General features: G+C 48.3%; 2 protein-coding genes across 17 annotated transcripts in view; one reads left to right on the top strand and one right to left on the bottom strand.

Annotated features, from left to right (window-relative positions):
- Positions 1 to 24,087, top strand: part of Prpf40b (pre-mRNA processing factor 40B) — a 51,735-nt gene that overhangs the window by 1,855 nt on the left and 25,793 nt on the right. For 4 of the 10 annotated variants that reach the window (XM_021726143.3, XM_078014735.1, XM_078014734.1 and 1 more), the window contains exons 2-26: positions 4,473 to 4,553; positions 5,066 to 5,125; positions 5,300 to 5,443; positions 5,721 to 5,786; positions 6,470 to 6,497; positions 6,733 to 6,758; positions 6,889 to 6,999; positions 7,286 to 7,406; positions 7,492 to 7,516; positions 7,724 to 7,924; positions 8,158 to 8,287; positions 8,376 to 8,440; positions 8,925 to 9,089; positions 9,190 to 9,298; positions 9,653 to 9,803; positions 10,533 to 10,666; positions 11,266 to 11,380; positions 11,525 to 11,616; positions 15,743 to 15,859; positions 16,071 to 16,208; positions 16,419 to 16,514; positions 16,720 to 16,809; positions 17,020 to 17,197; positions 17,482 to 17,543; positions 17,653 to 17,796. In XM_021726143.3, coding sequence (XP_021581818.1) covers positions 4,473 to 4,553; positions 5,066 to 5,125; positions 5,300 to 5,443; positions 5,721 to 5,786; positions 6,470 to 6,497; positions 6,733 to 6,758; positions 6,889 to 6,999; positions 7,286 to 7,406; positions 7,492 to 7,516; positions 7,724 to 7,924; positions 8,158 to 8,287; positions 8,376 to 8,440; positions 8,925 to 9,089; positions 9,190 to 9,298; positions 9,653 to 9,803; positions 10,533 to 10,666; positions 11,266 to 11,380; positions 11,525 to 11,616; positions 15,743 to 15,859; positions 16,071 to 16,208; positions 16,419 to 16,514; positions 16,720 to 16,809; positions 17,020 to 17,197; positions 17,482 to 17,543; positions 17,653 to 17,796 — 2,649 coding nt within the window. Of the gene's footprint in view, positions 1 to 4,472; positions 4,554 to 5,065; positions 5,126 to 5,299; positions 5,444 to 5,720; positions 5,787 to 6,469; positions 6,498 to 6,732; positions 6,759 to 6,888; positions 7,000 to 7,285; positions 7,407 to 7,491; positions 7,517 to 7,723; positions 7,925 to 8,157; positions 8,288 to 8,375; positions 8,441 to 8,924; positions 9,090 to 9,189; positions 9,299 to 9,652; positions 9,804 to 10,532; positions 10,667 to 11,265; positions 11,381 to 11,524; positions 11,617 to 15,742; positions 15,860 to 16,070; positions 16,209 to 16,418; positions 16,515 to 16,719; positions 16,810 to 17,019; positions 17,198 to 17,481; positions 17,544 to 17,652; positions 17,797 to 17,881; positions 18,411 to 18,736; positions 18,835 to 24,087 lie in introns of those variants that run through there. The other 6 variants (XM_040280676.2, XM_040280678.2, XM_021726139.3 and 3 more) reach the window with 5 other exon arrangements.
- The window catches only part of Fmnl3 (formin like 3), a 55,533-nt gene continuing 50,755 nt past the window's right edge, over positions 19,310 to 24,087 (bottom strand). For 4 of the 7 annotated variants that reach the window (XM_005324923.5, XM_040280671.2, XM_040280675.2 and 1 more), the window contains 10 exons: positions 23,109 to 23,343; positions 22,880 to 22,948; positions 22,703 to 22,783; positions 22,477 to 22,606; positions 21,693 to 21,853; positions 21,289 to 21,390; positions 20,852 to 20,944; positions 20,478 to 20,601; positions 20,232 to 20,348; positions 19,310 to 19,575 (listed from right to left, as the gene is read on the bottom strand). In XM_005324923.5, coding sequence (XP_005324980.2) covers positions 20,257 to 20,348; positions 20,478 to 20,601; positions 20,852 to 20,944; positions 21,289 to 21,390; positions 21,693 to 21,853; positions 22,477 to 22,606; positions 22,703 to 22,783; positions 22,880 to 22,948; positions 23,109 to 23,343 — 1,087 coding nt within the window. In that variant the 3' untranslated portion in view covers positions 19,310 to 19,575; positions 20,232 to 20,256. The remainder of the gene's footprint in view (positions 19,576 to 20,231; positions 20,349 to 20,477; positions 20,602 to 20,851; positions 20,945 to 21,288; positions 21,391 to 21,692; positions 21,854 to 22,476; positions 22,607 to 22,702; positions 22,784 to 22,879; positions 22,949 to 23,108; positions 23,344 to 24,087) is intronic. The other 3 variants (XM_005324924.5, XM_005324925.3, XM_078014732.1) reach the window with 1 other exon arrangement.

The raw sequence follows: 24,087 nt of genomic DNA, 5'->3' as shown, positions 1-24,087 counted from the left end.
GTGTTTGGCATAGTATCTGGCCCATAATAGTGCTCAGTAAAGATTATCTGCTAATGGTTGTTATTCCCATTTTCCATTCTGTCTCTTTATTTTTGTCATTTTCTCTTTTTTGTTCTTTTTCCTGAGTGCTCAGTTCTAAGAATACCCTCAAATATGAATGCTGAGAATAATTGATAAATCTTTGTTGGGGGCATATCCAGGGAAGGGGTCCTTCATCTGGCCCAAGTGGACACATGATGATCATGTGTTTCATTATTTATCTCTTCCCAGCCCCTAAGTATGTTTTTATTCTAGGGAAGATGCAGGATCTGCTTCTTTCAGCTCCCATTCTTAAAACTCTTAAACTAATATCTTTTTCATAGTCTCACCTAGAAATGCAAGCAGATCCACAATTGTGCTGCCATTGCAGCAAGTGGAAGAGGGACAGGTGTTTAAGGAAAGAAAGGACATGCATAGCACAGGGGAATCTCTGGGAAGGGTGAGCTTTGGGAATTCCATAGTAATTTATATGCATTCCCTTGTTCTATCCTCTGCAGGGAACTGACCAAAATAGGCCAGTGTATGAATTCTTGCCACAGTTATTCATCTTAAGATGAAGGTGATCATATACAGTCAATTTTTATTATTTAGATTTTCCCATGCCAGTACTTGATTCCAGTTTGCTTTTCTTAAGCCAGAGAGACTTCTGCCAAGATACTTCTCTCTCTCTCACAACAAAGAATGTACTGGGAATTTATACAAACATACCTGGACACAATTGCAGCACACTTTTAGGTATGCAAAAATCTAATAAAGTTAGGGATGAGACTAAATTTTATCACAACACTTTGTGTACAGCGCAAGGATTAGGCACTCAAGGAATGTTTAAAAGGAGAAAACTTGATTCCTAAATATAGGGAAATCCCCATTTGAGTGAGGAGCGAGCTCATCCCACATTACTCAGCAAACATTCAGGGAGCAGCATGTCACTGCTACAAAGTGTAGCATTTATCCCAGAGGGATACACACAGGTAGGAATGTGTGTATATGTGGGGGATAGTATAAAGGGAACCTGAAGGAGGTGAATATTGAATCTTGAACAAAGCAATAGACAAAACAGAATTTAAAAAAATACATGAAAGTAATCTAACAATTCCTATGTGAAGAGGAGGAAAGCCATTGAGTCAGGATGAGCCAAGGGTATGGGATGAGATGGGCTTTACTGAAAGGTTTGAGATACACACACACACATATATACATACACTACACACACACACATTTATTTATTTATTTATCTATTTATTTATTTATTTTACTTGTAGGTGGAGACGATAACCTTTTTTTTGTTTACTTTGTATGTGGTGCCAGGCGAGCGCTCTACCACTGAGCCACAGCCCCAGCCCCTATTGAAAGGTTTTGAATGTTAGAGATTTTGTAGATTAAATTATAAGAAACCACTCTAAGAGAAAGCAAAAAAAAAAAAAAAATCTTGGCTCCTTGCTGATTTAACCACTTAGTTTGCAGGGGAGATTATTTATTTCTTAGTTATCGGCAGACACAACATCTTTTGTTGGTATGTGGTGCTGAGGATCAAACCCGGGCTGCATGCATGCCAGGCGAGCGCGCTACCACTTGAGCCACATCCCCAGCCCCCTTTTCTTTTTCATATGAAAAGAGAGGACTACCTTGAGTAGTCCTCTCTGCTGAAGTCCCTTCCACCTCTGACATTCTTGTGTTCCCTCAGTAACTCCTAGGCCTTACCAATGATCCCTGCTATTTGGTGGAAAGACCATTCAGTTGTTAAGCCAATTAATATTAGCACCTACCCCTGTCCCTCAGAGTTTGGGGTGGGGACTACAAACATTATATCTCATTAATTTCTTTTTTTTTTTTTTTTTAATTTTGAGACAGGTTCTTACTAAGTTGGTGAGGCCGCCCTAGAACTTTTGATCCTACTGTTTCACCTTCCCAAGTTAATGGGATTGATGTGCACTTAGCATATTTCATTGATTCTAAGACTCAATATTTCTGAAGTCAAGATGTGTCTGAAAGTCAATGGGTTATCATAATAGGCAGCATTTCTTTTTTATTAGTGTCACATAAGATACTAGTACCATCAAAATTGCCCAAATAACTAAATTTCCAATGGACAGTTGCTAAAGGGAAGGCATATGGTATTCAATGAGTATATAAATAAGGATTCTGATTAGTATAGTAGGTTAGTAAAGGCTTTCCCAGGAAATGGCTATCAAGGGGATGGCACAGTGTGAAGTGTATCTAGGTAAGTTGGTAGTGTTGTCCCAGCTACAGGTAAGATCCCTGAGGTGGGCGAACTAAGAAGTAAATATGGTTGAGTGTGGTGAGCACAGACCTGAACATGGATGAGGCTGACAGTGTGATTGTCAATAGACCTCTTATAACCTCACAGGCCCTGAGCTAGGTTAAGACCTAAAAATGGTTATCTGGAAGGTTATGTTCCTAAGGCAGCTTGAGGTGGGAGAGAGATACAGAAAATCAAATTGCTTCCCATGTTGGATAGTTTCTGACATCCATGCTGAGGAAAGTTTGAAGGGGTAAGTACAGGGCTAAAGTAGCTGAACACAGAAAAGGTGAGTCAGACTGGAGTAGCTTAGCTCATTTCATTCTCTTCTTAGGACATGGTAAAGGATAAATATTTGCTAAAGGAAGAGATCAGAAAGCATTTTTCAAAAATATTTTTTAGTTATAGGTGGACATAATATTTTTATTTTTTTATGAGGTATTGAGGATCAAGCCCAGTGCCTCACATGTGTGAGGCAAGTGCTCTGCCACTTATCCACAACCCCAGCCCTAGAAAGCATTTTAAATGTGAGCCTTTTAGCATAGGTAGTGGTGAGGTTGCTTTGCTTCTGTTTATCCAACTACCACCTTTCCCTAGAGCTCTCCAACTTTCAAGTGGAGAGAAAGGAAGATAGGCCTTTTAGCAGTACCTCCAAACCTTAATTCACTCAAATGTTTTGAATGGGTCATATAGACCTATGATCGCATATTCAAAAAGTACAAAAAGCAGGCTGGGGTTGTGGCTTAGTGGTAGAGTGCTCACCTAATATGTGTAAGGCCCTGGTTCAATCTTTAGCACCCTATAAAAGTAAATAAATAAAATAAAGGTATTATGTCCAACTACAATTAAATTTTTTTTAAATACAAGAAGGCATACGTTGAAAAGTCTTCCACCTCTTTCCATCTTCCACCATTGTCTTATGTGTCACCCTTTATTACTTATATACAAATGATAAAACTTTAGTGTACCTTTCCTTTTTCTACTTGTAATACATCTTAGAGATTGGTCTGTAAGGAGACAGTTGAGTGGGTTCTTTATAACTGTATAGTATTCCATTTTACATTGTGTTTGGTTTCTTGGTTCATTACTGTTGGATATTTAGACTGATTATGATTTTCTATTTTTATGACTAATAAATGAAAATCATGTGCATATATTATTTTGGCCACGTGCAGCTTTAAGTATAGGATGTCTTTTTACAATATTAAGGTTCGGTATAGAGAAGATTTGTTGTATTATTTGTTCTTTCATTCAGTATTTATCGAGTACATATTATGTGCCAGACACTGTGTTGGCTACCAGGAATCCAGCTTTCAACAAATCAGATGTGATCCCGCCCTCATGGAATGTTATTACTCTCTAGTGGGGGAAACACCTATGCCAGCAAACATAATAAAAAAAATCAAGGATACTAAAAAAGGGGGGATAAGAATAAATTGGAAGGAATTACTTTAAATATAGTCAGGAAGCCTTCTTGGAATAATGATATTTAAGCTGAGAACTAAAGGGTGGGATTGTGGTTTGCCATTAGGTGTAGAACAGGAAGATTTAGGCTGTTTATAGACTTTATCCACAGTGAGATGAGTTCAGGATTTATAAAAGAAGGCTATCTATCAGGGTAAGGGGATGGTACAAAGAGATGAAGTTATTGATTGGAATTGAAAGATGCCCAAAGCAGAAGACTGAAGATGAGGTTAGTTAGGGGAGGAAGCTGGAGTGAAAAGAGGTGTGTTAGACTAGAACTGTAAAAGGTTGACAACTGTTTGTGTTTAGAGAACTTTGGATTGACTCTCTAACTGGGTTAATGGAAGTAGAGGAATAGAAAAAGAGGCCGCTGCTTTGAGAGAGGCCTTGCCACTGGCAGGAAAATGGTTAAAAGCCATGGGAAAAGCTGGATACCTATAGTGGAGTCTTCTCTCTTTTCTGTGGCTTTGGCAAAATGGAAACTCCCAAAATAAAGATGACATTGAAGGTCTCAGCCAGCTGGCTCTAGACTGACACGGAAAGAACAGACCTTCCCAGGACTCAGAACTTGGGGTGGGTAGGAATTTGGGCTTGGAGACCCCGTCTGAACTTTGTGTTCCTTTTTCAACTTTACCCTTTCTGCTTCCCTTCCGCAAAAGCCCATCTCTCTGCCCATCCTGGGTCCTATGACTTTTCTCTCCCTCAACAGTCGGTTCCCGATTCTGGTCCCCGGCCCCCAGCAGCGCCTGCCCCCTTCCCACCGGGGCCCCCCATGATGCCACCACCCTTCGTAAGTTTTATGTGTTTCCCTGGGCTTGGCTTTTCCAGCCTGCACCCTCAACTCCCCAGCCCTTGCCACTGCTGCATCGCCAGCACGGTTCTCCTGTAATGCACCTTTTTGCTGCCCTTGGAAGAGGGGTGGTTTTGTCTGGGCATTGGGGTGGGGAGAGCTACTGTAAAGCTCTAGTCCGAAAAGATGACAGTTCCCCCTTTGTCCTTTTGTCCCTTGGACACACTGGGGATGGAAGTAGAAGTGGAAGAGAAAAGACTCCATTAGAATGAGCGCAGGGTGGGTCTGTCTTTCTCTTTCACTACTCCTTACCTGTGCTCTTTTTTAAAAAGCCATAGAATTTGGGCTGGAATTACATTGGTAGAGTCAGAGAAAAAGGGGAGGCAGAAGAACTGGGGATGGCTGCCTTCCGCCCTTCACATGAGAGGCTTCTTGGGGAACAATGCTGAAGGGTTATAGCCTTCCCCCAGTCTGGTGCTGTTTCAGTTCCCTTTCCTTTTCCTGCCTCTTAGGAAGCTGTGTGCTTGCCTGTTAAACCCAGAGAACTCCCCAGTTACCTGTCTTTCTCAGTGGTGAGGAGGGAGGCAGTTTCATGCCTTGTGCTTCTCAAATGAAAGCCTTGGAATACCTCTAAGCCAGGGTGGAGGGCTGGGTGGACAACAGGTGGATGCTTCCTGACGGGTCTTCTCTGTCCCTAGCAAGGCAGTGTTCCTCTGTTCAATATTTCTTCCTTTCCTCACTTCCAGATGCCCCCTCCAGGGATCCCCCCACCCTTTCCTCCGATGGGGCTCCCACCCATGAGTCAGAGACCACCAGCCATCCCCCCCCTGCCACCTGGCATCTTGCCCCCAATGCTTCCACCAATGGGGGCACCACCACCACTCACACAGGTAATTGTCTCCCTCCAGAGGGCCTCAGGAAACCCTGTTTGTTTAATTGGGGGTGGAAATGAGAGGTACTCAGACTTCAGAAACTAGGAAGAGAAACGATCTTTGATCCAGGCCCATGTGGATTTGTCTGCTGAATGACTGAGACAACTCTTAGGAAAGGTGAAAACCCAGAACCTGAGGATTGCCTGGGCCACCCCAGTGGGATCTGTTAGGACCCCCAACTGAAAGGGACGCTATCCACCTGCCCTAACTTCAGTGGCTGGTTTTATATCCATAGATACCAGGAATGGTACCTCCGATGATGCCAGGAATGCTGATGCCAGCAGTGCCTGTCACTGCCGCGGTAAGCTCTAGGGGCTGGCAAGAAGCAGGCTGTACCCTGCAATTCTGTGGGTCTGACTTGGAGTACAAGGGCGTGGACTCCACTTCTCTCCCTCTTCTTATATCCACCCTGGTCCCCAGCAGCATTCCCCATGCTGGAATCTTCCTCCCCAGCTGCATACTCAGCAATTTTAGTTTCCTGATTGTCCCCAAAGGCATATATATTCTTTGTTACCACCGTGCACACACAGCACCTTTCAGGAGCACACTCATACCAGACACTTCTTTCCATCACATGGCCATGCACTGTGGACACACTAATACAGTCCTTTCTTCACATGCTCTTTGCTTCTGGAGGAGGCAGTGGCATCCAGGGATCTCGCTAAACTTTCTTGTACTCAGTATAGTAGAGTCTGAGTGCGATATAGAATTTGGCGTCTACTTTGAAGAGATGGGCCTCAGGAGTTGAAGTTGACTCAAAATACTCTGACTTGAGGACAATGAAGAAAGGAGCTGTTGTGCAATTCCCCCTGGGATCTGAGAGCCATAGCCCTGGCAGGAGGGAGGGGATCTGTTAGGGAGGAGAGATCCCTGGGAGCAGGACACACAGATCCTGGCCTGGCCTGCTTCTCCATCCCCCATGGCCTGGGTCCTGGGGGCCACTGGGCTTGGCCCCAACCCTTCCCCCTCCTCTTTCTTCGGCAGACGGCTCCGGGTGCGGACACCGCCAGCTGTGAGTCTTCTGGGGGCCTGCTCCCCCCAGGCTCGGAGGTTGGGGGGTACAGGGGAGAGGGGACCATGGATTGGAACCCACCCTGGATCATGCCTGTTGGGATGCCAGGGAGCCTGGGATGTTGATGGGACCAGGGAGATATTTACTGGGGATGGAATAAGGGAGGACTAAGTGGGGATAAGATGTGGGTTTAAAACACAAAAACTTAGTACATTTCCTTTGGCTTCTTTTCTAGCTGCTGTGGCTGGGACAGGCCCTCCGGTGAGTTTCTAGCTTGAGTCTCTGGGTAGGAAAGCTGAAAATGGGAGGTTGGTATTTAAATCTTTGGGGTGAGAAGAAGAGGCTTTGAGAAAGGAGCCTTGACCACCATTCTGTACCCCCCTCCTCCCAGAGGGCCCTATGGAGTGAGCATGTGGCCCCTGATGGGCGCATCTACTACTACAATGCTGACGACAAGCAGTCCGTGTGGGAGAAGCCCAGCGTGCTCAAGTCCAAGGCGGAGGTCCTGAGTGGGGCTTTCTGGCCCTTCCTTTCAGCTGCGCTGACCCTTCCAAGTCCTTCCCCTGAATCTCTGACTAATTATAATTAGAGGTCCCAAGCTGCCTGGCCCACCCCCATGCTCCCTAGAAATACCTCCCTAGGATCTTAGGAAGTCCATGTTCCCCATTTGAGCCAGGTTAGATGGTAGCTCAAGACTACTGTGTCCTCTATTCACTGGGTCTTATTAGCTCCCTTGTGACCAGAGAGCTCCCCAGCCTACTGATATCCTCTGACCCATCCTCTTGCAGCTGCTGCTGTCTCAGTGTCCCTGGAAAGAGTACAAGTCAGACACAGGCAAACCTTACTACTATAATAACCAGAGTCAGGAGTCCTGCTGGACCCGGCCCAAGGACCTGGATGACCTGGAGGGTGAGGGGTCCTGGGAGGAAGGGGAGGTCTGGGCAAGGTGGTGGGGATCCTTTGCTACTCTGACTGTGTTCTTTTCCCATTGCAGCTCTAGTCAAACAAGAGGCTGCAGGGTGAGTGACTCACCCACCTATCCATTCATACTTGGGGGTTGGGAATGAATTCTGCAGTATCCCTACTCTGTGAGAGGAATCAGCTCTTAGTCTCCTTGTGAGGTCATTTGCTCTGGCCCCAGTCCTTCCCGGAGTAAAGACGCCAGCAAGCACCTGCCCTTCTCTATCCCTGCTCTGCTCCTCACCACTCTTTTGGCTTATCTACAGAAAAATGCAACAGCCGCAGACACTACAGCCACAGCCGCCTCAGCCTCAGCCTGACCCCCCACCTGCACCTCCTGGCCCCACTCCAATGCCCAAGGGCCTCCTGGAACCTGAGCCAGGTGGGAGTGAAGATTGTGATGTGTCGGAGGCTGCCCAGCCCCTGGAGCAGGGGTTTCTGCAGCAGCCAGAGGAGGGCCCCAGCAGGTGAGGGCTGCCCCCAACAGCAATCCAGATGTTAGCCTCAGGCTTTTATCCTGGTTCATTCTTCATTCTCTGCCAGGCCTCTTGGGAGGGGTATAAAGATCTGGGCAATGACCTCTGAAGGGAAGCAAGTGGCTACTGTGGGAAGCAAGGAGGGTGAAATGTTGCTGAGAGTACAGCACACTGAAAGCAGTGAGGGCTGGGTACCCTGTGGCTGAGTCCCCTCTGCCCCCCAGTTCTGCTGGACAGCATCAGCTAACACAGCAAGAGGAGGAGGAATCCAAGCCAGAACCAGAGAGGTCTGGCCTCAGTTGGAGCAACCGAGAGAAGGCAAAGCAGGCATTCAAGGAACTGCTGAGGGACAAGGTGCTGAGGGTGGGGCTCCTGGAGGAAGACCTGGAAGGAGGAATCTGGAGGTGGGCAGGCCCCATGACCCCTACTTACTCTATTCCAGGCTGTCCCCTCCAATGCCTCATGGGAACAGGCCATGAAGATGGTAGTCACAGATCCCCGTTACAGGTAGGCATGGGCAGAGGGAGCCAGGCCAGGAATTCCCTGAGAAGCCCCAACTCAAGATCAGGCTCAAGGGGTCTGGAATTAGGAAAGTGACAGACCAGATTGGAGAGCAAGGGGAGGAAAAGCTAGGATAAGAAAATGGAAAGGTATCTGACATGAGACATTCAATAAATGCTTATTGGATTAAATTGAATCGAATTGAATTAATTGGAGAAAGAAAGACCTGAGTAGGGCAGAGGTCTGATAGCAACTTGAGAACACCAAAGCAAAAGAGCCTAGTGTTAGCAGTGTCTGGGGGTTGTCTCTTCCCCTTATTACTTCACTCCTGCCCATATCCCTCACATCTGTAGGCTGAGCCCTTACATGCCCTGCCCCCCATTCAGCTCGTGGAGACCCCCAGTGTCCTGTGATCCTACTTTGTGGGCTACAGAGGATGGTTCAAGCAGACTCTTTTGTTTCCACTCCATTCTTGCCATTTGTACCCTAGTGCCTTGCCCAAACTAAGTGAGAAAAAGCAGGCATTCAATGCTTACAAGGCACAGCGGGAGAAGGAGGAGAAGGAAGAGGCCCGGCTAAGGGCCAAGGAGGCCAAGCAGACCCTACAGCATTTCCTGGAACAGCATGAACGCATGACCTCCACCACCCGCTACCGGTTAGGGGGCTGGGCTGGGCTGGGGCTTGGGAACCCGGAGAACACAAAGGCTCAGTGATCTGCTCTCTGCCTATCTACTCACAGCCCATGTGCTCCACAGGCGGGCAGAACAGACCTTTGGGGAACTGGAGGTCTGGGCTGTGGTCCCTGAGAGGGATCGAAAAGAGGTTTATGATGATGTCCTCTTCTTCCTGGCCAAGAAAGAGAAGGTAAATGGTCATTGGGCCAGATCCTTCAGACACAATAATATCTTGGACCTTCCTTGTCTTTGCTCTTTTATGGACTCTGGCCATTTATTTCTCTACTCCCCAATGTCCCAGCTCCTGACTTGGAAGCTGATGTGACACTTATAGGTCCCTCCATTTCTGCCTTGAGCCTGTAGTCTTGGGTCTGGGAGGGCAAGGAGGAATCGGACAGGTTGGTTCCTTCCCTACCTGGGGACATGAAAGTCTAGTCCTCCTCCTAGGGTTCTTGAGATACTTCCTTTCCCGAATTCTCCTCTGCCAGGCCCACTTGGGTAGCTCTGGCTTGCCTAGCCTCATCTTGATCCTGTGGCTCCCCAGGAACAGGCCAAGCAGCTCCGGCGCCGAAATATTCAGGCCCTGAAGAGCATCCTGGATGGAATGAGTAGTGTCAACTTCCAGACCACATGGTCCCAGGCTCAACAATACCTCATGGATAACCCCAGTTTTGCTCAGGACCATCAGCTGCAAAGTAAGCTTGAGTCTCTACTCCCACTTGACCCTTCCCCTTTTTACATGACTTGGGACCCCAGAGCTTGCCTCATACCACTCCGTTGCACCTCCTGCTCATTCTAGAAGTCTCCAATACTCAAGTCACTAGATATCCTCTCCCTCCCTCTGGAGTTCACTGTTGACCTGGACATTGTGTGTTCTTGGAGGAAGAGCTCTGGGATATAGGAATCAGTGTTCTTTTCCTCTACATCTGTATCTCCGCCTCTCTGCCTCCCTTTCCTGGAGATGATGATCATATTTGTAGTTTATGTGACTGTAGTCTTAAATTGTCATAGCATCAGGGCATTAACTGGTCATGGATGCTATAATAAACAGTTGCTGACCTGTGATCACTGATGATATGACAAATTATTTTCAGAAGTTACATCAAAGCCTGATTGACTTTGCTTCCCTATGATGTGAAACCTCAGATCCTGAGAAAACGGGTTTCATGGGATGGCTTCTAGTAACTCACACCAGAAATCACATCAGGGCTGAAAACTTGCTGATTTTTTTCTAATGCAATGAATGATCTCCCTCAAGAACTGCCGTTGAAGTAGCTACTCCCACAGAGTCCTTTTCTCTGCTTTCCCCACTAACCTGAGTGTCCCCAGTACCCATAGGAACATCAACCTTGAGACACTGGGTACTGAATCTGAGAGGGTATCCTGCTAGTATGGCACCTGCTGAGCCTCCTTCCTACCTATAGACATGGACAAGGAAGATGCCCTGATCTGCTTTGAAGAGCACATCCGAGCTTTGGAGAGGGAGGAGGAGGAAGAGCGGGAACGGGCCCGACTTCGGGAACGGCGCCAGCAGCGCAAGAACCGGGAGGCTTTCCAGGTATTTTTGCTGCCCTTGGGGATCAGAGCTCAGCTCTACCCCAGACAGTAACTTCTACCCATGCCCTGCCTGCTTTGGGCTAGGCTGCCTGCTTTGTCCCTCTTTTGTCCAAGCTTCACAAGGCCTCTCTCTGCTTCCAGTTCTGCTCCCTGCTGTGTCCCTTCAACTCTGGACTGTGCTCCTCTAGGGAGACCAGATGTATGTACCTCTCAGAAGCCACCAGCAGAGAGCACCCTGCAGGCAGTGGGGCAGCTAGGCCATGTGCATTTCCTTTGGGTGGGGAGCAGACAGGTAGAGATTATCCTCCAACTTACGGGTGGCAGTATGGGGATGATTTAATTGGATTGGATCACAAAAGAAAGTTGCAACCAAGCCATGGAAGATGGTTCTGCCTCCCAGGCTGGCTTGTTTTCATTTTTTGCTCTGTCCCTCCATATTTATATTCTCTTTTAGTAGTGTTCTCTTCCTCTACATCTGTATCTCATCTCTGCCTCCCTTGCCTGGATTTCCTGATTCTGGATTGCCCCTGCCTTTCCCTCTGCCATTCCCTTTCTTCCTCTCTATCTCACTTTCCCTATCCCTGGCCTCTCCCTGCTTAGACCTTCCTGGATGAGCTGCACGAGACAGGGCAGCTGCACTCCATGTCCACCTGGATGGAGCTGTACCCAGCAGTCAGCACTGATGTCCGCTTTGCCAACATGCTGGGCCAGCCGGGTAAGGCAGCCAGGCTCCCCCTTCTCTGGTCTGGCTTCCTGCCCTGACGCCTCTGCATTCCCACTCCCTGGTCCTGTCCTCGACCCCACCCCAGGCCTTGGGAAGCTGTCGCCCGCCAGGCCCCCCCTCCCTCCCTCCCTGCAGGCTCTACCCCTCTGGACTTGTTCAAGTTCTATGTGGAAGAGTTGAAGGCACGATTTCATGATGAGAAGAAGATCATTAAGGACATTCTTAAGGTGAGGGGAACCTGGGGTTATGGATGAACACAGGCTATGTGCAAGCCACAGCCCCTGCACAGATTCCCTGATGAGTCCCATTTTGTAAGAGTGTAGCAGCTTGTTCAGCAGATATCTACTGTGGTTCTTTACCTTGAATTGGGATATAGTAATGAATAAGACAAGATTTCTGCTCATAGGAGCTCATGGTACTATACAAAGATAGACATGAGAACAGTTATGCAGGGGAGCAGGTGTTATTACAGAGATTAATTGGAAGAATTGTCATTTGAACTGCACTTTTATAAAGGAGTAGAGGAGGGCAGAATGTCCTAGGCATAAAAATGCAGGTGGGTGGAAAGTGTATGGCGAGTTTGAGGAGCAAAAAGTATAGATAATTATAAATTAATAGTCTATAAATATGCTTTCTGACCAGCACGGTGGTTTAGAAAAAATTTGGAATTCATTATTAACATTTTTAAATTGGAAGATTTAACATAAAAGACAGGCAGCACTGGGCTGGTTTTGTGAGGCATTCTGTGGAATCAGACTGAGATGCCATTGCCTTCTCAGAAAGGGCACGTTGTTCTTTGCCTCACTACTCCTTAATGCCTTCTTAATACTGCATTGAGTGTCAGCTGCCATGTACCATCCCATGTGCACTGCCACTTTCTTTATACTGAAGAAATAGTGCCCATGTCTGTCACAGTTAGAAAAGATGGGTAATTATGCAAGTGAAGAGACTCTAATGTTTCAAAAGAAAGCATTTTTCCTTTGGAAGTGAAGAACATTCCAGTGCATTTTTAGGAGATAGTTCAGTCCAGGCCAGTGGTAAGAAGCAGAATCTGAGGCAGACTGGGCTAACAGTCCAGATTAATCCCTTACTAATATGTGATCTTGACTAGGCCATTTAATCTTTCTGAGCCTTGGTTTCCTTATTTAAAAAATGGTGAGTTTTCTACCAAAGGACACCTAATTACAGGTGAGATTAACTTGGTGTCTGAGTTGAGAAGGACCTAGGAATAAAGTTAATAAGATAGTACCATTGCACATACCACCTTTTTTTGTGTGTGTGTGGGGGTACTGGGGCTTGAACCCAGGGCCTAGCACATGCTAGGTAAGTGCTTTACCACTGAGTACATCCTCAGCCCTATGAAGTTTCTTTGAAGTCTTTTATTTTAACTTACAAACTCATGCACATGCTGCATTTTAATCCCACATCACCTTCCTATTTAATATGAATTTAATATTTTTAAGTTACTATTAGGTAAGATGTATCATATTGTCCTGTGACTTCCTCTGTTTCTCCGGAACCATATGCCCTGTGTGGAAGTAAAGCCCTGCATGTAAAGTGTCTTGAATGCTAAAATAAGAAATTTGGATTTTTATCTTGTAAGTAATATCATATGGCATCTTGGAAAAGCCATTGGTTATAGTGTGTGGTAGCACCTCCCAGTCTGGAGTGTTTATGTCACTAGGGGAGATATTAGTGGTGGAGACAGTGGTAGAAACCTCAAGTGACAGTGGCAAGTAATTCAGATACTTTTTAAGTTTTAGTCATCCTCTGACTTATCCCCAGGCCTCTTCTCTGATACCAAGGCTACTTGGTACCAAAGTCAGAGCAGTACTAAATGCCAGAGGCTGGGTTAGGAATGAAGGAAGGAGGAATGAAGACAGGGAGACCAGTCAGCTGGCCTTCTCAGGGTCTAGGTTGGTGGTGATCTCCAGGCAAGGCAGTGGGGATGGCACATGAGGAGAATGAGCTGTAGGAATCCAGCTGGGCTTAAGCCTTGAGAAAAGCAAGGGGTGGAGGTTTAGTATCTGGGGACTCTATACTTCTTCCTCTGTTTTTGAATGGAGGAGCTTGCATCTCTTTAATACATTGAGATGCTACATATGATTTTTATTGAAAAAAAGTTTCTTGTTTGAAAAGTTTAAAAACAGTGCAATAGAGTCACTGAAAAGTGGAATTGCCAGGTTGTTTTATAAACTTAAGGAGGAGGTACAGGGATGGGGCCATGAATGATGTCACCATTAGTAAGGAATAAGCAGGAAGAGCAGGATTACAGTAGGAATTCCAATAGGGGAATTACTCTCAAAAGCAACCTGGAGCAAGGAAGAATAAAGCAAATACTGTATTTTAAATAGGATAGTTATATAAAATAACTAATATCCCGATATAGTTAATTTTTTGCCTGGTTAACTTTTAGCCATAGAGTGGCTGATACTGACAATTGTTCTGCAGGGCTCCTGCCCTTGCTAAGTTCTGTCTTTCCACAGCACCTGAGAAATACTGTTTTAGACAGCTCCTCTTCCTGTTCCTCCATGTGGGCTACTGCTTTTAGAAGACAAATGAGATCAGGAGTTTTCTGTGGCCATCCACAGCCAGGTGAACTATGGTGGCCCCTCTCATCTGTAGGATAACACAGGGCCTGGACTTGGGACAGGTAGATAATTGGAGATAGATGACTGGGCCTGTGGGAGATCAGTAAGAGTTTGGAGGTGAGGAGTATATGCGAGCATATCCCAAGGGAGCATATATCTTAGGATCTGTTGAATTTGAAGTGTTTGTGAAATATACAGTCTCGTATGGGTCTGAAAATCAGCAGAGAGGTGAAGGATGAGGTTTTCAGGGAAAGTATAAATCAGGTAGTGAAAAAAGGATAAACTGCTATTATTAGGATCATATACATATAAGAGAGGTGACAAGAGGTAGGTATAGGAGGGACTTAAAGAAGGAGGATAGTGTTGAAGAAGTAAACAGCAGAAGTACCAAGGACCAGATGAATGAGGACTGAACAGGAACCCTTGAATTTGACTATTACAATATGAGTGACTTGGGAGAGTGTGACCATGAAGCCAGTGGCTTTGGGACAACATGTTTCAGAGTCAAGTAATTCCTGGCTCTTATCGGCTGAGACGTCTGCAAGTTACATAGTACTTCTGAGCTTCAGTTTCCTTTTCTGTAAAGTAGGGATAATCCATTTGCAAGATCATGAGAATTAAAATAACATTTGTAAAACGTAAATAACATTTGTAAAACGTCTTGCCTATAACAGGCTGTCAATGTTTATTCCTTTTCCTTTGTACTGCATTTTAAGAGATTTTGAAACTAAAGAAAAGCAAGGGTAGTTAGCTTGAGGAAGTGAGAGCAGGATGGAAGGGATGTTACAGGTAAAGTGAGGTGTGTGCTTGATGGAAGGAGCCAGTACGGATGATATTGAAGCCTAAGAAATTCACACTTCCCTAAGAAAGTGAATGTATTTGAGAAGGGTTGGAGAAGTGTGAGCTGAGGAAGTACTTATAGAGAGAATGAAGAGCAAACCTCCTCCCTCAGCGGGTAGATCAGAGGAAGTTAGAGCTGTGTAGATGTAGAGTGAGAGTAGGGAATATGGCTGTGTCCCTGCTGACTTGAGCCCTAGTGGTTCCACATCACTTGCATTGTCTTGGGCCAAATAAATCATTCTAATCCTCTGTCTCTTTGGGATATGAGGCTTTGGTGATAAGTACAGAGCCTGGCCATGGTGCCAGAAAATGGGGCATGTTTCTAACATTGCTGGGGAGTTGCTCACCTGATGGCCTCCATTTCTGCTAGAAAGACCTGGGGTAATGTTCTTTCCCAGCCATAGGTTCACCTATGAGATCTTGAGCAGGTGCTCTCATTTGTCCTATGTAAAATTAGTATACTAGGACTTGTTCCAAATTATAACCAGGAGGATTAAATGTGGGTGAAGCACTCACAGAGGGTTTCTGGTACATAACAGGCATTCAATAACTAGATCCAAAACATAGAGACCAGAAGATGTTGATTGAGAATTCATGAAACTTCCCTGAGCAATAGGAAGATCTAACTGGGACCACAGCTATAAGCCAAAGGAACAAAGAGCTAATTGTGAGAACTTAGGCATCACTCAGCAAACAGAGACATCACCAGCCCTTTAGCTCCATGTGACAACCAGACCAGGGGTAGGCATGGGAGCTTGTCAGATGATGACTTAAACATGTGGTTTCTGAAGTGTGACACAGTTGTGTGGACCTTCTTAAGGACAGGGGCTTTTTGAACATTCTCTGGTCTGATTCCTATGCCTGTCAGCCTTAGGCCTCAGGCCTGTGGTACCCTCTGCTTCATGTGTTGCTGTGCCTACAGGACCGGGGCTTCTGCGTGGAGGTGAACACAGCGTTTGAAGACTTCGCCCACGTCATAAGCTTTGACAAGAGGGCTGCTGCGCTGGACGCAGGCAACATCAAGCTGACCTTCAATAGTGTGAGGGGCAGGGTGGGGTGGGTCTTGGATTTTTTTTTACTCATCCCATTGTCTTACTCCTTCCCTTTTCACTCTTGTCCTACTGACTGTCCTGGGTTCAGGGGATCATGACAGAAGGCCAGACCCCAACTTTCTACCTCTTAAGGTATGCCTGAGTGGGCCCTGGGCACTCACCCTTCTGGGTGACCTTGTTCTGCATCTCTGTCTTCAGCTGCTGGAGAAGGCAGAGGCACGGGAGAGGGAACGGGAAAAGGAGGAAGCACGAAGGATGCGGCGCAGAGAAGCTGCCTTTCGAAGCATGCTGAGGCAGGCCGTGCCTGCTCTGGAGCTGGGCACTGCGTGGGAAGAGGTCAGGAGCGCAGCCTGGCCCCAGTCACCCCTCAAGCCTGAGGGCAGCGGAGTTTCTCCACCACTGAGGGCCCACCCCAGTCACAGCACAGCCCTGGGCCGGCTCCAGTTCCCTTCCTTCCTGTGCCCCTGCCCTGCCCTATGCTCGTGGAGGTGTTCAAGCCCGGCTGGGTGGAGCCTGGTCTGATCAGCAGTGCTCTCCCCGTTCAAGGTCCGTGAGCGCTTTGTGTGCGACTCAGCCTTTGAGCAGATCACCCTAGAGTCGGAAAGGATCCGGCTCTTCCGGGAGTTCCTGCAGGTGCTGGAGGTGAGTCAGGCTTTGGAGCTGTCGTAAGTGCTTGAATTCCCTAGGCCAGTTCCTCAGAGACCTCAGTGGCCTCGCATCCTATCCTACGTCTCTCCTTTCCCTGGACAGCTAAGGATGTAGAAGCCTAAGGGAGACCTGGGATAGGCAAAAGGTCCTAGCCTAAGACAGGGAGGCATAGTCCTCACCTTTCTCCCTCTGCTTCTAGCAGACTGAATGCCAGCACCTCCACACCAAAGGCCGAAAGCATGGCAGGAAGGGCAAGAAACACCATCACAAGCGTTCCCACTCACCCTCTGTGAGTTGGCAGGTAGAGGGATGTGGGGGTGAGGCTGGATTGTTTTGGGGTACTCGACACTTCTTGTTTTTCCCTATGTCACCTCCATTGGAAGGAGATTTGAGGATTCTTTTTGGAATCCTGGATCCTCTTCTCTATCCCCAATTCACAGACAGGAACTCTAGAGGCTAGAGAGCCTCTGCATTAACCCATATCTGTTTATGTGCCCAGGGCTCCGAGTCGGAAGAGGAGGAGCTGCCCCCACCATCCCTCCGGCCCCCTAAGCGGAGGAGACGAAACCTCTCAGAGTCTGGCTCTGATCCCTCATCCTCACTTGATTCAGTTGAAAGTGGGGGTGTTGCCCTTGGAGGACGGGGCTCCCCATCCTCCCACCTTCTTCTTGGATCAGGTAAGCAGATGCTGGAAGATGGAGAACTGTGGATGATGATTAAGAGCAGCAAGCTCTAGCACCCTTGAGGGTGGAGTGGATTAGGAGGGCTGACCTGTGAGGATAGGAAGAACTTCCTGTTCCTGCCTAGACAGGAAACCAGGAGAAGGAAGGAAAACTAGATTCAACCTTTCTCAAACCACAAGGCCCAGGTCTACAAAGAATGAACTGAGAGGGCTGTGGCAGAGAAGAGACCGAGCTCTCCTTTTTCCCTATGGGTGTTAGTAGGAATTTTTTATTTCCAGATCATGGCCTTCGGAAAGCCAAGAAACCAAAAAAGAAAACTAAAAAGAGAAGACACAAGTCGGTGAGTAGAGAAGAAACTCTGCTTAAGACCTTGCTATTTTGTGGGATCTGTTCCACCTACCTCCCAGCTGTCCACAGAAGCTGAGGAGTTGGGCTCTGGACTTTTACAGAACAGCCCTGAGAGTGAGACAGACCCCGAGGAGAAAGCTGGCAAGGAGAGTGAAGAGAAAGAACAAGAACAAGACAAGGATAGGGAGCTTCGGCAGGCAGAGCTCCCTAATCGCTCCCCAGGCTTTGGAGTCAAGAAGGAGAAGGTGAGAGGCAGAGGCAGGGGCCCGGCCCCAGCCAGGCAGCACTCTGTCCAGGGGGCTTGGGTGAGCCATGCCTCTGCTCCAACAGACAGGCTGGGACACGTCAGAAAGCGAGCTGAGTGAGGGGGAGCTAGAGAGGCGGCGGCGGACACTCCTACAGCAGCTGGATGACCACCAGTGACCTGATAAGCTGCTCTCTGCCTCGGGCCTGCTTGAGGTGGTGGCTTCTTGACCACCCTTACCGTATGCCTCAGACTCCTTCGTCTGTTCGGTGTCCACTTTTCCTAAAGTAAATCCACCCTCTGTATACCACTGTTGGCACCTATCAAGGTTGCTCTTGGTGTTCAAGGGTTCCCCACTTCCCGGACAACTAGTGCAGTCCTTGCCCACAGCCCCAGGCCATGTTGAAGGGGGGCGGGTGATACCAGTAGATCAAGTATGAGCAATGGGGTCTCCAGGGAAGAGACAGGCTGGTGGACACAGCCTGGGTGGCATAGGGCTGAGTTCTTACCCTCTAGCATCAGTGCCTGCCCAGGGGCTTCACCACTGCTTTCTCCAGGGACCTGACGTATGTGTGTTTTGTTTTTGTTTTTTAAATAACAATATTTATAACATGGCTGGTGACTTTTGTCCTCTCCATGTGCTACTTGGGCAGGCTGGGAACTGGATTGGTATACACATGCCCAGCAGAGGGCACTAGTGTCTCACACAGGCCTGCTTCCCTTTGTGTCGTCAGAAACTACCCTGCCTCCTTCCGGCAGGCTTCTGTGCTCCTTTCCCCAGACTTTTTAATTCAGCAGCCATCCTGGCTCCCCCAAGCTCAGAAAGAGTATACAGCCTGGTGCTTCAAGCTTTTGTTAAGAGAAGGAAGGACTAGTTTATGTACAAGAGAGAAAGGAAATGGTACATGTACAAAAAGAGGTGGCCCCTGATTCTCTTCCAGGGACTGAGACGAAACTGGCAGGGAACTGAGCAGATAGTCTGCAGAGACCACCATGCTTCCTACCCCCCACCAAAAAACCACCTAGCTGAGAAAAGGAGGTGAGGAGGTTGTTTGCATGCCCTTTTTCTAGAGGTCTTGGTGTAGACAACCCTGTTCTTCAGGCCACTGCAGCAAGAACAGCATGTAACTTTAATTGGCCAAGGAGAAGGACAGTAGGCCTGGCATCACTCCTCTACACTTATCATGAGAGTGCAGCTGGGTGGGTCCAAGCATAAAAGGGCCTTCCTTGCTCCTCATAAGAGATGATCTGAGATTGGCAGGGTTCCAGGACGCCTGTATACTGCTAGACTAGTGCTGACCATGGAACTGTGAAAAGAAAGGGGAAAAAAGCAGGGAGACTAAGCTTTTCCCCTCTCTTCTCACTGGGCTCTAGCAGGGGAGAGGGGCTTAGGTGCCCCCTGTATAAGGTAAAGCTGGAAATGGGTTTTCCCAGCTTTGAGCTAACCCCTTGATGACCTTTTAAGGAATGAAATTGAAGACCACAGGGGCAAAGTACAGTACTGGAGGCACTAGGGAAGTTCCAGGTCTGTAATAGGCCTAGTGCCCACAATGGCATAGGTAAGATCCAGCCCGAGTGCTGGGGTGGCACAGCTGAGAGCAGCATAACCTTCTGCCAGACCCTTGGCTTCAGGTCCACTGGCGGAACTTTGCAGGACTGAGGATTGAAGTGCTTCTGCCTCCAAGAGGGTCTCAGTGGGGGCCTGGAGCCCGAGGGGGGCCACTGGGTGGTGCAGCATTCCGCGCTTGGTGGCGAACAACAATGGGTTGGCGTTGGAGGCCTATAGGGAAGACAAAGGAGCTTATCAACAGGCAGGAAGCTAGGCAGGACAGCATCTTCAGGAGCACCCACAGCAGGATAAGGAGGAACCTGAAACGAGGCTTTAAGACCAGCTAGGGAAAATGCTGGGACTCTGTCCTTTGAAAAAAATCAGGTGGGGAGACTAGAGGCCACTAGGCAGAAACAAAGTAGACTTAAGCAGAGCCAGAACCTGGGAAGAGACCCTTCGAATGTCAGGAAGCAGACATGAGGGGGCATCTAACTGTCCCTGGGCAGCACCTACTACCAGAGCTCTCATGAGGAGGGAACTGTAGAGAAGAGAAGGACCAAGATGCCCTGGACCCAGAAATGTAACCTTAGCGTCAGCAATCAAAACAATAAGCCTATGGTCCTGCCTACTCTGGCACAGCTCCCACACCTGGCCCTTGGGTCTTAGTAGAAGCCAGGACAGCATTAGTGAGAGGGAGTCTACTTCTGTGTGGGCAAATGCAGAAGATAAGCCATGCTTCTGGCATCGTGGGGCATGCAAGAAGTATGTGTTCCCATACTAAGAGGCAGCTAGGGAATGATTCCAGAGCATGCAAGGGAGTGCCTGTGGGCTCCAGCAGGAGTCCAGGGAGGTGGGCATGCAGAAGGGGCAGCTGTGGTGCCCAATACCTGTCAGGGGCCTCAGCCTTGGGGGTTAACAGTTTGACTCATCATGGTGGGCTGCATCACAGAAGAAGCGTGAGCCCCGCTTGGCAGTACGAGCCGTGAAAGGGACACTCTTCAACACTGGCCCAGGAGAGAGACACAGTGGTCAGGCCTCATTGGTGGGCAGTGGGGCGGGGGTGGATCTGGATAGGTTGGGCTCTGGGATCTGGATCCAACACCAGGCCCCAAAGGAGGGCAGAAGGACCCCACCTGTGATGATGTCCTCAATGGTACCATCTTTTCCCTCATAAACTGGTCGGTGCTCCTTAGCCTGGCGTCGCCTCAACTCTGCAATTAGCTCCTGCTGTTGCCATTTGTTCCGCTGGGATGGGGTCTATGGCCAAGCATTTTGAAAGGGGAAGGAAGTCATCAATAACCTGACAAGGGGCTGGCTCCTGTCCCAAGATGCTCCTGGCTTATGTGCTACTGGGAATCCCCTTCCCAAAGCCCAGCTCCTCATCCCTCTGGATTCTAGCCTCAATCCTTCTAGCCTCAGGTGTATCTGTTGCAGTTTCTCATCTTCTCTCTAGCTCTACTTTCCCCTCAGTCCCCAGTTCTTTGCCCCAGTTCTTGGTCCCACGCACCTTGGCATCCAGCTTCTTGGCTTCCTGAGCCAGCTGTTTCTCCCGCATTACCTCCTCCTGCTTCTTGCGGGCTTCATTCTCTTGTTCTGCTTCCTACAGAGAACCAAGGTGGACAGTGAGGCTTACGGGCTAGGAGGGGAGGAGCTGACACTGAGAGTGGAGAGTAGGTGGCAGTGGGACCAGTGAACCCCAGGTGGCCACCCTCTGGAGGGGCACTTCCTGCTCCAAACAATGACAGGAAGAACCTGGGCCCCCACCCTGCCACACCAGTTCAGCTATGAGGCCTCTCGCCAGCTTCCATTGCTCCCTTCCCAGGACCCAGAGGAGGAGTTGGAAAAAGCCAAGACTTGAAGCCCGAGCTCTCTCTCCCTCAATCCTTTTTAAAAGAGGGGTTTCTCACTGTCAAACCTCTCTTTAAAAACCCCTCTTCAGCTTACCTTGTAAGAACGAATGAATCGGACAAATACTGGAAAAAATACAGAAGGAGGTGTGGTCTTGGGACTCTCTCCAAAGTAGCGCACAACTGCATTGTAGGCCTCCTGGGGAAAGGGATTGGCAGAAGGGGGTCAGCCTGGCAGGAAGAAGCCCAGGAACAGGAGGCCCCAAAAAGCAGAGCACAGGGTCAAAGGAAGGAAAATCAACCGCTCAAGCCAAGGTAAACTGGAGAGAATTTGGGGTCCTTGAGGGCCCCAAGTGTCCATGTCTCCAGAGATGGCTGTCTGCCACCCCCAAAGCCTTCTCTCTCTGACATAGAAGGCCTGTTGTTTGTGTTATGTAAAAGAACCAGCTAGGCTTACCTAGATAGCCTGGGTTGCTTCTGCCCACTCCATCTCTTGCTCACCTCTGCTGTCTTGGCGTCACGCTGGAGCTTATCCAGTTTGCCTTCATTGGTGCTGAGGAAGCTCCGAAGGACACTATTGTCATGAATGCTGCATTCTCGCCGAATCAGCTCCATGCCCCGGCCCAGCTCCTTTACGTCTAGCAGCACATTCTCCAGGGACACTGTAGTAGTCAGAGGCCTTGCTGAGGCCCACCTATGGCCTGGGATATGCATTGCCCAGCCCAGCTACAGCAAACACCCTCTCCCTTGGCACAGCTCACTAAGGTTCTCACCCAGGTGTGGACATGAAGAAGGAAGTGCACACAACAGAGCTGGGCTCTCTCGGGTAAAGCAACTCCAGAGAACAAGGTAGCAAAGGGAGGCAAGCTACAGTTGTTGCTGGTCTCCAAAGTGGAGCTGACTTCTTGTCTAGCTTCCATGAACTGGCACAAATAACAGCTACTTTATGTCTGTGGAGGGCTTCATGGTTTTTCTAATACTGCATGCACCATAGAGAAATGCCTCTGAACCAACTTAAGGAAGTTGGGAGGAAAGAGTCAACGCCCCTTCCTATTCCTGCTCCTACTGCACCTAACTGGGAAGGCTAGGCCAGGCCTGATGCCTAGAGAGGAAGGCCCACCCTGGGGTGGCCTGCACTCATGGCTCTAGCGGAAAGCTTTGAAGTGGTCAGAAAATTAACAAAAAACTAGAAATAAATGGACCAAGAGTTCCCTCTCCTCATAGCTTCCTGGGATTGTCCTAGGCTGAACATAAGGACTGGCCTACCCTGCCAAACTCGCCTCACCTGCTGCAGCCTTCTCCACAAAGTGCAGCTCATGCCAAAAGTTAGTTAGGTCTGGGTATTTCTCCTTCACTGTCAAGGCGATGAAATGCAGCAGAGTCATCTTCCGGTCAGTGGACTTAGTGTCCAGTAGCTGGAAGGGAGGGAGAGGCAGTGCCAGATAGTTAAAAACAGGCTCCATCACCACTGTACCCAGGCTCCCTGCCCATGCTACCCACCACTTTCTTACCAGATCTAGGCTCTGGAGCTTGAAGCCATACACAGCTCCTCGCTTGCTGCTATTCATGTAGTTTCCCAATGCAAGTATGATCTGTTCAGCAGATGTGTGGGAAGCAGGTCAGGTCATGCCCTAAGGCTCCCTCTCTACAGCCCCCAGGGCCAACACCCCATTCTCCCCTCTTCCCACCTCCAGCATCTGCTTCAGCTTCTGTGAAGACTTGACGGAGGCAGAGGCTGCAATTATGGCATTGAGTTGCTGGAAAATGACATGAATACTTGAGTCACTCCAGGCTGGGGTAGTGGTGTGGAGTTAAAGTCAGGGAAGAGCTAGGAGGAGAAGCAGGGCAGGGGAAGTGCTCAATAGAAAGAGATGGAGCAGCAGCAGCAGAGGATAACTATTTGGATGCGGGCTATACCGGTGTGAGCATCTGTAGGTTGTCCTGGAAGTTGCCCAGAAAGGCCATGCCAGCCATTCGCTGAGTCAGCCGCTCCACCTTGCTGAAGAGCAACATGAAGCGGTCCTCAGCTGCTAGCTCCTCTAGAGGCTGCCGCTCACGCTCGTATTGCCGCAGTAGCTTCACTTCAGCCTCCGTGGGCAGGAAGCGCATTAGGCATTCCACAAAATCCACAGGTAATGTCTGTAGGTCATACCTGTGTAGGAGGGAGGATCACAGGATCATTTGCATATGTCTTTCCTCCAGGAGGCATGGGAGTGAGGACTGCATGAGACGAAGCTAGAAAGCAGAGCACCATCACAGTGGCACCAAAAATCTTGGGAACATTCCATGTTCCTATTTTTTATTTGCTACAGGGGAGTGAACCCAGGGGTTACTTTACCACTGAGCTGCATCCTCAGTCCTTTTTAAATTAATTTTAAGACAAGGGTCTTGCTAAGTTGCTGAGAGTCTTATTTGCTGAGGTTGGCTTTGAACTTGCAATCCTCTTGTCTCACTCTGCTAAATTGCTAGGATTGCAGGTGTGTGCCAGTGTGCCCAGCTTCCATACTCCTGTTTAAGAGCCCTTCAAACTAGCACAATGGTGCACACATGTAGAAGATCACAAGTTCAAGTCCAGCCTGGTCTTAGTGAAATCCTCACTCAAAATAAGATTTTAAAAGGGAGTGGAGAGACTCAGGATGTAACTCAGTGGTAGAGCATTTATCTAGCATGCGCTGAGGCCCTGAATTCAAACTCCAGTACTGCCAATCAGTCAATAAATGTAAGTCCATCAATTTCCGCCCTCTGTACCTATGATAAAGTCCAAACACCTGAGCAGGGCCTGCAGGGCTTTTGTCCAATTTTCTACCCTGTCCCTCCTAAATTCTCATTCCTACATTAAAGCCAGATTCCATTTTTAGTACCCAGGGTACCAAGCTCCTCCCTCTGGGCCCTGAAC

Source organism: Ictidomys tridecemlineatus, chromosome 6, assembly GCF_052094955.1.
Source record: "Ictidomys tridecemlineatus isolate mIctTri1 chromosome 6, mIctTri1.hap1, whole genome shotgun sequence".
Classification (NCBI taxonomy): Eukaryota; Metazoa; Chordata; class Mammalia; order Rodentia; family Sciuridae; genus Ictidomys; species Ictidomys tridecemlineatus.
The sequence above is the reverse complement of the archived record's forward strand: the minus strand, read 5'-3'. Positions and strand labels throughout refer to the sequence as shown.